The sequence below is a fragment of the Podarcis gaigeae genome (genome assembly GCF_964106915.1).
Source record: "Podarcis gaigeae genome assembly, chromosome: 9".
In the NCBI taxonomy this organism is placed as follows: Eukaryota; Metazoa; Chordata; class Lepidosauria; order Squamata; family Lacertidae; genus Podarcis; species Podarcis gaigeae.
In genome coordinates, this window is record NC_139685.1 from 5175587 (window position 1) to 5188845 (window position 13259).

Sequence of the window (13259 nt, forward strand, 5' to 3'; positions counted from 1 at the left end):
ATCATACTAGAAATCACCCAAGATATTAACATAAACAAAATACTGTTCTCTGGAACTCATGGAGTTTTCCAACTAAAAGGCTATAGCCTTATGACCACAGGGACATTCACACACATCACAGCAGCACAGATGTCTTTTCCTGTCTGATCTTCAACAGCAACATTTCTATAAGTACAGTTTTTAGGTTAATTCATTTAAAACATTTTATCACTACATGCAGCCTTCTAGCTATAGGGCAATGTTTTCATGACTGACAAAAAAACTATAATGGGTGGAGTTGAACAGATTACAGAGATGTTAACAACAAACATGAAGAAGATCTACCTGCGAAACCGGCGCTGCTGCCTTCAGGTCTTGTTTCAGTGTCATCTTCCAAACCTTCTTCTCCTATAAGTACTTTAGCTGATAACCAAGGCATAATTTGTTTAGATTTTTTGCTTCTTGTAAAACTCTGCACACAACAATTCAATTATCTGCTTGCGAAGTATTTACTGTAATAGTATTTGTAATGTAATGTTTAAAACAGATGTACTGTGAGGAACTAAAACAACATTAGTAGAAAGAAAATACAATAACTAGCACCCCAAAAGATACTTAGAAATGGACCAGAAATGGATAGTGAGATAGTGGATAGTTCATATATTTAAAATATAAAGAGAACGAAAATATAAAGAGAAACAATGGTAGCATTTAAATAGCTGCTTTTTTTAGTTTCCTGTATAAAAATCTAGATCAGAGTCCCAGTCCAGAGAACTGCAAGCACTTCCTTTTGCCCTTCCAAACAGATGTTGTCTAGAGATGCTAGGACAGGAGGAAGCAGCAGGCAGAAACTCTGACATGTCAGCAGTGGGCAGGCATCATTTGTGTTTCTATGGGTGAGGAAAAGCATCATGTTCACTTTGAAGAATAAAGTGGTTGGAATGCCACATGTATTGCCAATAATATGAAGAATCCACAGCAACAATAGGTATCTGCCTATTTAAAGGCAATGTGAGACTTACTAAAGGGCAATATATTTTTGTCTTCTGAGGAATTATCTCTGTCCAGCGAATCATTATTTATTAGACCTTCAAAGGTTCCACCAAAGGCTGCTTTTCTAATTTAAAAGGTAATGAAGTCTGAAACACAGGTATGTGGAATTTCCTCCATGCAACTGAGCAGGCTGAAAACTCTGTTCTTGCTTCACCAACCCAGTACCAGCTTTCATGTGACTGCAGCCCATTTCATTTGCCCCGTCACTTTGGGGAATGAAGGTGGCCAATGCAGCTGGAGCCGGTTTGTGTGGTGTTCCCCTGCAGCACAGAACACCAGTAACATACCGTATTTTTCGCTCTATAAGACACACATTTTCCCCTCCAAAATTAAGGGGAAATGTGTGTGCGTCTTATGGAACAAATGCAGGCTCCTTGGCTTCAGCGATAGCAATGTGAAGTGCAGTGGGAGCACTCCCGCCACGCTCTGGAGACTTCGCGTTGCTTTCGCTGAAGCCTGGAGAGCGAGAGGGGTCGGTGCACACCAACCCCTATCGCTCTCCAGGCTTCAAGGATAGCCGCCTGAAGCCTCCAGAGCGCAGCGGGGGTTTCTGCTGCGCTCCAGAGGCTTCGGGTTCCTTTCGCTGAAGGGTAGGTGCCCCTTCAGCTAAGTGGGAGGAGAAATGGAAGGGGCTCTGTTTCTCCTGCCGCTTCGCTGAAGGGGCACTGTGCAGAGAGGGGGAGATTTTTTTTCCTTGTTCTCCCCCTCTAAAACAAGGTGCGTCCTATGGTCGGGTGCATCCTATAGAGCGAAAAATATGGTACTTTTTTTAAAGGGAAGCAAATGGCCATTTTCCCCACGACACTACCTGGTAAGGTGGGAGGAAGAAGAGTAAAGCAATCAGGGTGGCAGAGAAATAGAGAGAAAGAGGCATGGGAGACGAGATGGAACTCTATGAAACCCCAAAGGCCAAGAGCCATGAAGAATTCCTTCATCTGGAAGGTTCCTTCTGGAACCTAGCCTACAGGAGGAACGAAGTCAATGCAAAGAACATTAGAGGAGACTGCTGGATCAGGCCGAAGGCCCATCTAGTCCAGCATCCTGTTCTAGCCAACTAGATGCCTATGGAAACCCAAGAGCTGGATCTGAGCACAACAGCACTCTCCCCACTTCTGATTCCCAGTAACAACTGGCATTCAGAGGCATACTGCCTCCAGCAGCAGATAGACCCATCACAGGCAGGTAGATCCTGAGTCAGCTCAAGTCACAACTGCTATAGGAAGCCACTTTTCAGGATGCAGACTGCAGTGTAATCAATATACAGTATTCCAGATTTATTTTACTTTTCCATCCATCTAAGGAGGCACAAGAACTCTAAATCAATGCCTGGATGTAACAATGGATTGGATTTAGCCTAACAAAACCAGACATAAGGTTGGTCAGTAGGACAGCAAATCCAGGATTAGATGTTTAGCCTCTTTTGAAGAAAATAGTGCTCCTCTTGAAGGAGCAGGTTTAAACTGAAGTGCTACTGGATCTGGTTTTGCTCCTAGGTAATCAGATTACAGACCTGGCCAGGAGTGCGACTGCACTGCTTTAGCTAGTGTGCCAGCTACTAACTTTCCTGGTAAAGGTAGACCTAGCCATTATCACATGTGACTCTGTCTAGGCTCAACCTAGACTACTGCAGTATGCTGTAATGTAGAGGTAAAGGACCCCTGAACAGTTAAGTCCAGTGAAAGGTGACTATGGGGTGTGGCGCTCATCTCGCTTTTCAGGTCGAGGGAGTCGGCATTTGTCCATGGGTCTTGCGGCTAGCATGATTAAACCGCTTCTGGTGCAATGGGACACCGTGACGGAAGTCAGAGCGCAAAGAAACACTGTTTACCTTTCTGGCGCAGTGGTACCTATTTTTCTACTTGCACTGGCATGCTTTTGAACTGTTGGCAGAAGCTGGGACAGAGCAATGGGAGCTCACCCCGTTGTGTGGATTCGAACCGCCAACTTTCCAATTGGCAAGCCCAAGAGGCTCAGTGGTTTAGACCACAGCGCCACCTGTGTCCCTTTATGCTGTAATGTAAGCCTCTATGGCTTAGCAAGTTTTTGCATAACTTTTTTTTAAACAAATGCCTTCAGCCATCAGTGGTTCTGGCAGAAATCCAGGATTGTAAATAATGTCCTCTGCTGCAGAACAGATGGTACTGGCATAACATGGGATTGAGCTAATACAGATTCCTACAGAATACTGACACCATTTCATATACTGAAGTGTTTCTAATGGACAAGATTAAGATCCAGCTGATGGACACAAAGAGCATGAAGAGCAGGGGTGGGGGACTTCAGGCCCACAAGCCATTCCTCTCTGTGTGGCCCTCAAAACTCTTCCCAGGTCATACCCTTCACGGGCCCTGCTTCAGGGCAAAGGCCCTGTGTTCTTCAAGGCCCTTGTCCTTGAATTCTAATCACTCTTGCTGGATTGGGTGGAAGACGAAGAGGAATGACTGTAGAAGCTAGCCTACCGTACAAAGGTAAAATGTGCATTAATTTCTTCACCTACTTTTATCTGTGGCTCCACCTAACTGGCATGTGGCTTTTAGAAAGCCACGCAGAAAGGAATGCAGCCCTCAGGATGGAAAATGCTACCAAGTCCCAATATAAACCAACACAATATACTTCTGAAACACAAATGCAAGTTATAATATGCAGCAAGCAGTGCCTCTCCAACTGACCTAGGCCAATCTTAAGGGGGGAAATGTTGCTGGCCTTAATAACAGAACTGGGCATAGTTTAGTGCTTTGTGGACAAGCATGAGTGAACTGCCAGGCTAAGGCACAGCCTCCCTCTCTTCTTTTTCAGCCACAGGAGCTTTGTGGAATCTAGACTTGGCATTATGTAAAAACTTAGAATTTAAACAAACTGGTTTTATAAACACATGGTTTGAAGGTGGTTTATTTTGAAGCTGGTCAGAGTTGGTTTTAAGCAAGGACTCCTGGTTGGTATGCAATCTCAGTAGTACCTCCCTCCCAGATGCATGCAATTAGGAGAAGAGGGACTTGGGCAGGGCAGAGAGCATGTGAGTCTAGCAGCACACTTGGGCTCCACACAGCATTAAACCATGTCAAGATCTAAAAAAGGGAAGTAATCAATTCACATAAACTTGTCTCATTTCAATCCAGATAAACTAATCTAAAGGTAAAACTGCAGGTCTAAAGTTAAAATTCTAATTTGGGTTGGATTCATAGAACTCTGCTTATGTGATGTGGCTTTCATAGCTCCACCATTCCAAACCCACTGTAGTCTTTTGCACACACACCCCAGAAGTCTCTCTTGAAGGTCAAAATACTTTTGGGGTGGTATGTGATGGGGCACCAGAGGCTACAGTGGGGTGGGGAAATTATGACACCACAGCAGGACTGCCTTGTGCAATCAGAAGTACTTTGTCACTCATTCAAGTCATTCCTAGATCCAAGCCATCATTATATAGACTGTGATAGCAAAGAATACATATTATATATGAAGAGGCATTTAAAATGTGCAATACATAAGCATGCATTACACAAACACCATAGAAGTTGAAAACATAATGAACAAAGCAAACTTAAAAGTAGGTTATAAAAAAAACGTTTTGATTTTTATTCAAAGCAAGGTATGGTAGTCAAAAGAAACAGTCATAGACAAATCAAGCATTTAGCCAAAGCCATATGCAATTTTGAGAATAGCAAAAAGCAAGGAATGGCTATAAGAAATAAAAAAAAAAGTTTTCCATATTTTTAAAATACCAACTGTATATGCCAAAAGTAAGAAAATGATAATAATGTGTTGAATTCTCTTAGTGACAGGTGTGTAATTAAAGAAGAGCCAAACAAGATATGTTAATGGAAACCAATATTTACCAAGTCAAAGAAATGAAAAGGGTAGAAAATGTAAAGTCAGAGACTGTGATTTCATATATAATCACCTTTTTGTTTTCTGGGGAAAACAGGGCTGCATGAAGACCCCCCTCCAGCTGCAAAATTACAGAAAGTAACAAATCAAAGCATAGATAAGAGTGATTATCAAGAAGGAATTTCAATAGCCTCTGAGAAATGAGGTATCAGAAGATTCGTTGTTAGCCACTATTAAAAATAATGCTATAAAGTATTTCCTTCTTCTAACAATCAGCAGCAAAGTTTACTACTGGATATTGGTTAAGTTTCTCATAAAGTGTGAACAAATAAGGGTCATCTTTAAATGTACAATCGGAAATGAACATTTTTATAATATCTAAGCAATGAAAGGAGAAATAAAGGCCTTCAGTACAAGGACTGGCTACAAACACTTAACAAAAAGAGACTTCTACGGCAACTTGAAGGGCAATAGGTTTATAATGCCATAACTTCCAGTAGTCTCTAAGGTACCACAGGAATCTTTGTAGAGTAACTACAAAGTTCTCTGGGATTCCACACTTAAATGCATCCAGAAAGGAACACAGGACACTTACCATGAAGATTCCTTCTGGCATGGTGTGATGGAGACATCCAGCAATGTGGGTTGTCTCCTCCTACTGCCCAGGAAAAGGCAGAGAGCATGTTACCTAGAACTTTTGCTTTTAGGTCTTGTCTGACTCTTCCCCAGTTCAGTCCCATGGCCAACTGTGAGACAGAGCAAAACTGAGGAGACACAAGAGCCAACAACAAAAAAGGCCAGGCAACAAGGGGGAGTAAAAGGAAGGAAAGACTGGACTCCCGTTAGGCAAGAGGGAGACCCAACATAAGCTGCAAAAAGCTGGGGTGAGGGGCTTAGCCTTCTGACTGCCTCATGCTGGTATCAGCTAATGCTTAGCCCATAGTGCAGTTTGGATGCCTCTAGAAGGAATCCTCGTATTAAGTAAGTGTCCAGTGTTCCTTTCTAGGTTTAGTGTGCAGGAGGCATCCAATAATGCAGGCTGTATTTGAAACACCACTGAAAAAGTCTGCAAACACCCTGTTCTGCCCCCTTTTTGGGTAACTTCTGGGTTTGGCACAATGTGAGCAGTTTTGGTCACACACATATCAGACACGTCTAAAATAGTCGCTGCCTGTAGTTTCTGCATCCACAACAAAGAAAGATGCCTTATAAGAAAGCAGCAGCAGCAATTTATTAGTTGGTTGACAGAGAAATCTTCAAGCAACTTACTGATTTTGAAAGCATAAAGGATGGCATTAAATTATAATAAAAGTCTATAAAACAACTCAACAAAACAGCAAAAACTGCATCATCAACAGACAGCAAAATCATCACCATAATCTGCCAAATGGCACCAAAGGATGCCAGGCAGACCTCACTGGTGCCAAGTCTCATTCAGGCCTTTCCCCCCTGGACTCTAACCAAAAACAAAGAACATATACAAAGTCTTAGAAGCAGTAACTGGTTTAGGAGAGTGATCTTTGCTGGCCGGTTGAAGAGAGATAATGAAGTTAATGTCATGCTGCACTTCCATTCAGTGATTATAGTTGAACCCAGCAAAAAAATTCCACCTTTGAAATTGCTCTGTGTTATGACACTAAAGAATTGGATCTAATAAGTAAGGAATCAGATAAGGTGCTGGGCATGCATGCAGTCTCCCTTCACATCCCTTCATGTGCTGGAGGGAATAGCTGTGCCCTGAATTCTCCATGGTTGCTGCCTTACTGGGAAGCCCTGATAACAGCAGTTGCTGGCATGGATGGGTTGCAGCTGGCAAAGGGGGAGAGATCTCTGTCTCCTCCACTCAGGCATGGCTCAAAGAGCCACGGAGACTTGCATTAGGTCTGAAGCTTTTAGTGACAGAAACATGTTGCTGGCCTATTTTAAAATCCAGATTTGGCAGTTTGCCTTCCAGAAGGAGCCAAGAGCAGAGGAGAAGAAAGCAGACAAAGAATAAAATTGTTTTACTTTTAAAGAGGTAAATGGAGGGAGAAAAGACAAAAAAAGAGGTTTCAGCAATATGGATGTCTAGCAGAAAACAATGAAGGAGGAGTACGTGGCAGAGGCCATAGGTACTAAAGCCAAGGGACTCTGTTCCTGGGCAAGGTGGGGAACAAACCGTGGAAGCACCTATCAGACAGGACCTAATGGCAGAAGTTCTAGGTCACATGTCCCCTGCCTTTTCCCAGGAAGTAGGAAGAGGCAACCCATACCACTGGATGCCTTCTTCGCCCCAAACTCAGAATGATAGTTTAGATCTTCTGAGTAAAATTACTTGGTATTCTTAAGGCACCTTTACTGAAAGATTTTTTAAACATGCTTTAAAATTCTGTCATTGTAAAAACCAGAAATTTTAACTGAAAATGTTTACGATGACTTATCACACAATTGCTTTTCGGGGTAAAAGTATGTATCTTACCTATAAATTCTACTATGCTGTCACTGCGGTTTCTGCTGGTTGTCTCATCTTTGGATGCATTGACTTGCGCAATGGCACCAGCAGTAGTGAGGGCGAGGAGGAGAGGAGGAGGGGGTGTTCTAAGAAGCTGCTGTAATAGTTCCAAAGAGCCAGTCACAACATTGTGGTCCCGGTGCTGCGTATAATGCAGTGTCAATTCATAAACCTAGAGGACATGGAGATCAGGGTTCAAACATTTCTGTGAATGTTCCTAAAAGCCTCTTTCTATAAAAGGTGCTTTCCACAACATTTTTGCGCCCCAAACACCTTGTGCTGCTCTGATGCCACTTCCAAGGGCAAACTCAACTTTCAGCAACAGCTACTGAAACCATGTGGGGTGCTGCAAAAGGTGAAGCTGGAATTGGCCAATTTATGGTCAGGCAATTTAAGTTAAGAACACTAAGCGAGTGTTGATTTGCTATTCCATTTTTTTCTGTATTTTTTCTAAATTAAAGGTGTGGCTTCACTCAGATTACAATATACAAAACTACAACTTGAAAAAGACCGGTTGGTATTTACCTGCAAGAGTGAAGTTTTTCCTTGCCTATAACCACTAGGGGGGCTGAATAGCCACCCTTGCCATCAGCTCCTATGTACGTCTGGGGAAACATTATCCATGACTTCATATTTACTCATGGGTACATAAAGCTATGCTAATGACTAGTAAAAAGGTAAAGGTAAAGGTACCCCTGCCCGTACGGGCCAGTCTTGCCAGACTCTGGGGTTGTGCGCCCATCTCACTTAAGAGGCCAGGGGCCAGCGTTGTCCGGAGACACTTCCGGGTCACGTGGCCAGCGTGACATCGCTGCTCTGGCGAGCCAGAGCCGCACACGGAAACGCCGTTTACCTTCCCGCTGGTAAGCGGTCCCTATTTATCTACTTGCACCCGGAGGTGCTTTCGAACTGCTAGGTTGGCAGGCGCTGGGACCGAGCAGCGGGAGCGCACCCCGCCGCAGGGATTCGAACCGCAGACCTTTCGATCGGCAAGTCCTAGGTGCTGAGGCTTTAACCCACAGCGCCACCTGCGTCCCACAGCACCACCTGCACAATTCAGATTATTTGAAATATTTAGGATAAATCTGAAAATAGTCATTTGCTTGTTGCAAGCTGAATGACACAGACCGAGAACCATCTGCTTGTGCAACTGGGCTGCTCCTTCCTCTGCAGCCTCCCAGCATCTGCAAAATCTGCTCTAGAGAGTCGGTGGACCATCTGGAGCAGGATTTGGGGGGCATGTTCTGGGGCAGAGAAACAATAGGTTTTATTGCATAAGCAAATTTCTGTTGCACAAGGGGGCAGTGATCATTGCATGCTATACCATGACCAAATCATTGGCTGCCCATTACATAAATGAAAGAGAATGAAAAATTTCCTAATCCAAGCCCATGATAGTTAAAGAAAGCAAAAGCTGTAGATTTCAGAACCACTGTGAAAGTTAAAGTGTTCTGTAAAATATGCAAAAGACTATGACAACTGAACAGCTGCCATTTTATTCCTACCTGTATAAGTTGATCTAAGGAAGGAGAGATCTCCATTTCTTTCCGTATCACACCAAAACTACCTTTAAGACTTGTATCTTTCACCTGCTGCTGCAGTAAAGGTATTAGATACCTTAAAGTGAGCAATACGCCAAGAATTAAGACACTGGGATATTCATTTTCCATGGGAAATAATAAACCTGCAAAGATAACCATCACAATTTAAAAATCGAGACATTTCCCACAATAGTCAAGCAGGTGCCTAGGGAAAGCCAGAAGGAAGAGCAAAAGGCCTCTTCCGTTGTTGTTCCCCACTGACACCCCCATTCATGTTTCCCCTGATCCCGGAAGTGGTATATGAGCTATCTATCATTACCATAGCCTTATTCCTCGTTAATTTGTCCAATCCTGTTTTTAAGCCATTTAATTTGATGACCATCATAACTTGTATAAGCAAATTCCATAGTTTAACAATGTGCTGACCCTGGATTCTAGTATAACTGCAGTGTGTGAAGAAACTGGACTACGGAAATCAGATTTATGCCTACACTTCTGTGCATGCTAAATTAGCCCTCACTGCTTCTCAAGCACCCTCTTGACAAAGTATGCTACCCCATCACATACGAGATGTACCAAAGCCTGGTAACATCTGAACTAGCCCATGGTTGCAAAGAATACCCTGTTTCCCCCAAAATAGGACAGCGTCTTATATTAATTTTTGCTCCCAAAAATGTGCTAGGTCTTATTTTCAGGGGATGTAATATTTTTCCATGAAGAAGAATACGGTACACATTTATTACCTAATTGTGAGTCAGCCAGACTCCGTCAGGACAGAGCGAGCAGCAGACGGGCAGCTTGACCTGGCGGTGGCGCAGGCTCTCTGATTTAAAGAGACCTTGCACTGCCTGAACAGCTCCGGCTGCGCTGCGGCCAATCAGTGAGCTGCGTGGCAGCGCCCGCCGCTACGGTCCAAAGTCAGGCACCTTACGGTAGCTTCGGGGGCCATATATTCCGGGGGGAAGGGGGCTTATGTTCGGCGGAGGCCTTATTATCGGGGAGGTCTTATTTTCAGAGGGATGCCTTATATCACAGCGAGAGGCAAAACTGGAAATAGGTCTTATTTTCGGGGGATGTCTTACTTTGGGGGAAACACGGTAGCTTGTATCTTCGGGTACTGCAGTTTCCATACTTGCCAGTTGAGAATGCATCAGGATTAATGAATGACCTACCACCACTGTCAGAGGCAGTATATCTCTAAATAACATTTGCACAAATGGGGAAAGTCCTGTAGTACACATGTCCTTCTTCCCAAAGGTATCTAGCTGGTTACTGCAAGAACAGCTTGGTGAGACCAGCCTTTGGCCTGATCCAACAGGCCTCTTCTTATTGCTCAAAGGCAAACCTGACTGAATGATTCATAAAATATGGTCTTTTCAAGACATGTTATTTATTAGTAAAGATGACTCCCTTCATTGGAGATTTCTAAGCAGAGATTGGATGGCTGTCTGCCACTGATGCTTTAGTTGAGATTCTTGCGGGGGCTAGACTAGATGACCCTCATGGTCCCTTCCAACTTTACAATTCTATGATTCTACGCATCTTTATTTAGTTAGAATATTTTTCCTTCATTTGTCTTCCCTGGAGTTAGAAGTAAAGCCAAGCCATGGTTTAGTGCTACATGAAGAAACCTGTTTTTTCTTCTCCAGCTTCCAATTTTGTTGCAAGCAATGGAATTGCTTTTATTTTATATCAGTTTTTACCCAGCTGGCCAGTTCAGATTTCCATATATCCACAAAATTAGAAGTAAAAAAGAAGGGGGAAGCAGAAACCTTGGCTGTCATTGTGTCTGAATCAGCTCATCATATGGGGGGTACAGTACAATAATACCCCATTACAAATACCCCATTACATTTTCCCAGTTTTTATTAAAGCCTAAAATATTATTGCCCTTCTTACCTAGTAATACATTCAGTAGCCAAGTATAAAAATACTGTGTTCTTCGTGAATGCTGGCAGATGCTCACTGCTGATGCAGCTGCTGTTCGACGAATAGTAGGAGAACTGGATTTAAGGTTAGCTACAAACGCCTTCAATAAAACCTAAAATGAATAAATCTTTTATCAATGTTTCAATGACACCAACATTTACTAGGTTCTTTACGACTGACTAAGCATGAGATTGACCTACACTTTTAAACTAGATTGTGCATAACAAAGAAAAAACTCTCAGTGAAGCAACAATGATATTGATCTATCATACAAACTGAAAATAAGCTAAATTTATCCTAATTTGCAATCACAGCACTTAAGGAAATCACATCTCTATAGCACCAAATGTCCTCCCATCTATTCATCAGTGCACTTCTACCAGCGCTGCAAAAGTATCCTGCCAAAGGGTAATAGCATGTACCTATTTCCTCATGGTGCTGCACAGCAGCATTTGGTCAGTGCTTACTGCATTACAATGGGATGCTGGTGGCGCTGTGGGTTAAACCACAGAGCCTAGGACTTGCCGATCAGAAGGTCGGCGGTTCGAATCCCCGCGACGGGGTGAGCTCCCGTTGCTCAGTCCCTGCTCCTGCCAACCTAGCAGTTCGAAAGCACGTCAAAGTGCAAGTAGATAAATAGGTACCGCTCCGGCAGGAAGGTAAACGGCGTTTCTGTGCGCTGCTCTGGTTCGCCAGAAGTGGCTTAGTCATGCTGGCCACATGACCCGGAAGCTGTACGCTGGCTCCCTCGGCCAATAAAGTGAGATGAGCGCCGCAACTCCAGAGTCGTCCGCGAATGGACCTAACGGTCAGGGGTCCCTTTACTTTTACCTTTAACTGCACTACAAATGCCTCCAACAAGTGAAATTACTGATTATTTTATATCTTAAAGAGCAAAGAAGGAAAAATATAGAGCTTCCTTCTGAGCATACCAGACAAAGAAAACTCCTAAAAACAGGCAAGCAAGTATCAGTGCTTCAATCTGACAAGTCATAACTTGCTACCAGTCCCCTCCAGGTGGCCCCAGGGCTTTATCAGAGGCATACTAGAACGGTCTAGTGATTTAACTTCAGCTTAAACCTTACTCTGTGGTTTAGTTTACATGCAGATATTACATTACAGAGTTTGATAAGGAAGCCTGCAAAATATTCTTGCACCACAGAACTGGAAGTAGGGTCTACCAGCTTGCATGAGTATGTTGGGGGACGGGGAGACTGAATGGTTGTGTGTGTACATGCATGAAAGAGAAATGTACCATGATCATTCAGTGGCTGCATTTACCTGCAATTCTAAATTAAATTTTAATGTTACCAGAAAAACCTGTGGTTCTTCCTACCTGTAGCTTGCTCTGATGTTCAAACCTCAACAAATTGCAATTAGTTGCAACTGTAGTTAGTAGAATCAAGTCAACTTGAAACCATCTTTTATGAAGCTAGATTGTTTTTACTAGCTATTGTTAAGGATTATCCACACTTTAAGGTTCAGACACAAATGCTAAACTGTGGCTAGTCTTAAATAGAAGTGGAAGCCTCTGGTCTTCTCCTCACACCTATGCTAGAGGAGGAGAAGGGAGTATGTGAGCTTGCAAGCTCAAGTCCTCATGAATAACAGTAAACCATGGTTTAGTATTTCATATGAACCAGCCAGTTAAGCCATGCCATGTACATGAAATAAAACTTAAATTCTGTCAGTTAAGGATTTCTAGATGTTTCCACAGAATATTCATTTTAAACTACTTAGATTCCAGAACTTTTATTCCAGAGCTAAACCCCATTTAGGATTAGAAAATTGCTATTAATCCTTTGCAAACTAACAATTTTGCCTATTTCTAAACAGTGAATTTACAAGCGGAAAAAATCTTGTTTCATTTACTACAGCAAACATTTTAGATGATTGTACCTTAATTTCATTGTCATTTGCAAAATTTCCAAAAGCTGCCATGATTTTTGGTATTGCTGCAGCCAGCGTTTCTTGTACTGATTCTTCAGAGCGCTTGCTTACTCGTGTTAAGCAGGGCAAAAGGTTTACTAAGTATGGTCTGTAACAGAAAAAAGGAGATATAAGTATTCTTCAGTGGTTTTGAACATAATATTCAAAGGTTTGATGCACTTGAGAGGTTTGTATGATGTGTCACAATCCTATTTTTCTCCTTAAACAGAAAAAATATTAGAATTATGATGAGTGTACCTTCTCTTCAGAGCTAAAGAGCACACCAGACTTCATTTTTTTAAAAGCAAAAAAATTGCTCAGGGGCTAACCAGATGAAAAGCAAAAAATGAATTTCACCCCAACAAGACTGTAACTGGGGTGGGGTGGGGGTAGTATGACCCGAATATAGAAGGCTACCAAAGAAGAAGAACAAAGGGTACAAAAAGAGACCCTTCCTTGCTTTCTTTGCAGAACCAACCAATGGGTGAGGCATAATACCCTTCTTCCCCCTT

The 13259-nt window shown here is 42.7% G+C and overlaps 1 protein-coding gene across 2 annotated transcripts in view; it reads right to left on the reverse strand.

Moving 5' to 3' along the window:
• The window catches only part of HTT (huntingtin), a 101513-nt gene that overhangs the window by 75059 nt on the left and 13195 nt on the right, over positions 1-13259 (reverse strand). Inside the window, exons 6-11 of one of the 2 annotated variants that reach the window (XM_083757274.1) lie at positions 12718-12856; positions 10789-10930; positions 8854-9032; positions 7316-7520; positions 4931-4978; positions 325-402 (exon numbers count right to left, since the gene is read on the reverse strand). In XM_083757274.1, coding sequence (XP_083613400.1) covers positions 325-402; positions 4931-4978; positions 7316-7520; positions 8854-9032; positions 10789-10930; positions 12718-12856 — 791 coding nt within the window. The remainder of the gene's footprint in view (positions 1-324; positions 403-4930; positions 4979-7315; positions 7521-8853; positions 9033-10788; positions 10931-12717; positions 12857-13259) is intronic. The other variant, XM_083757275.1, reaches the window with a different exon arrangement.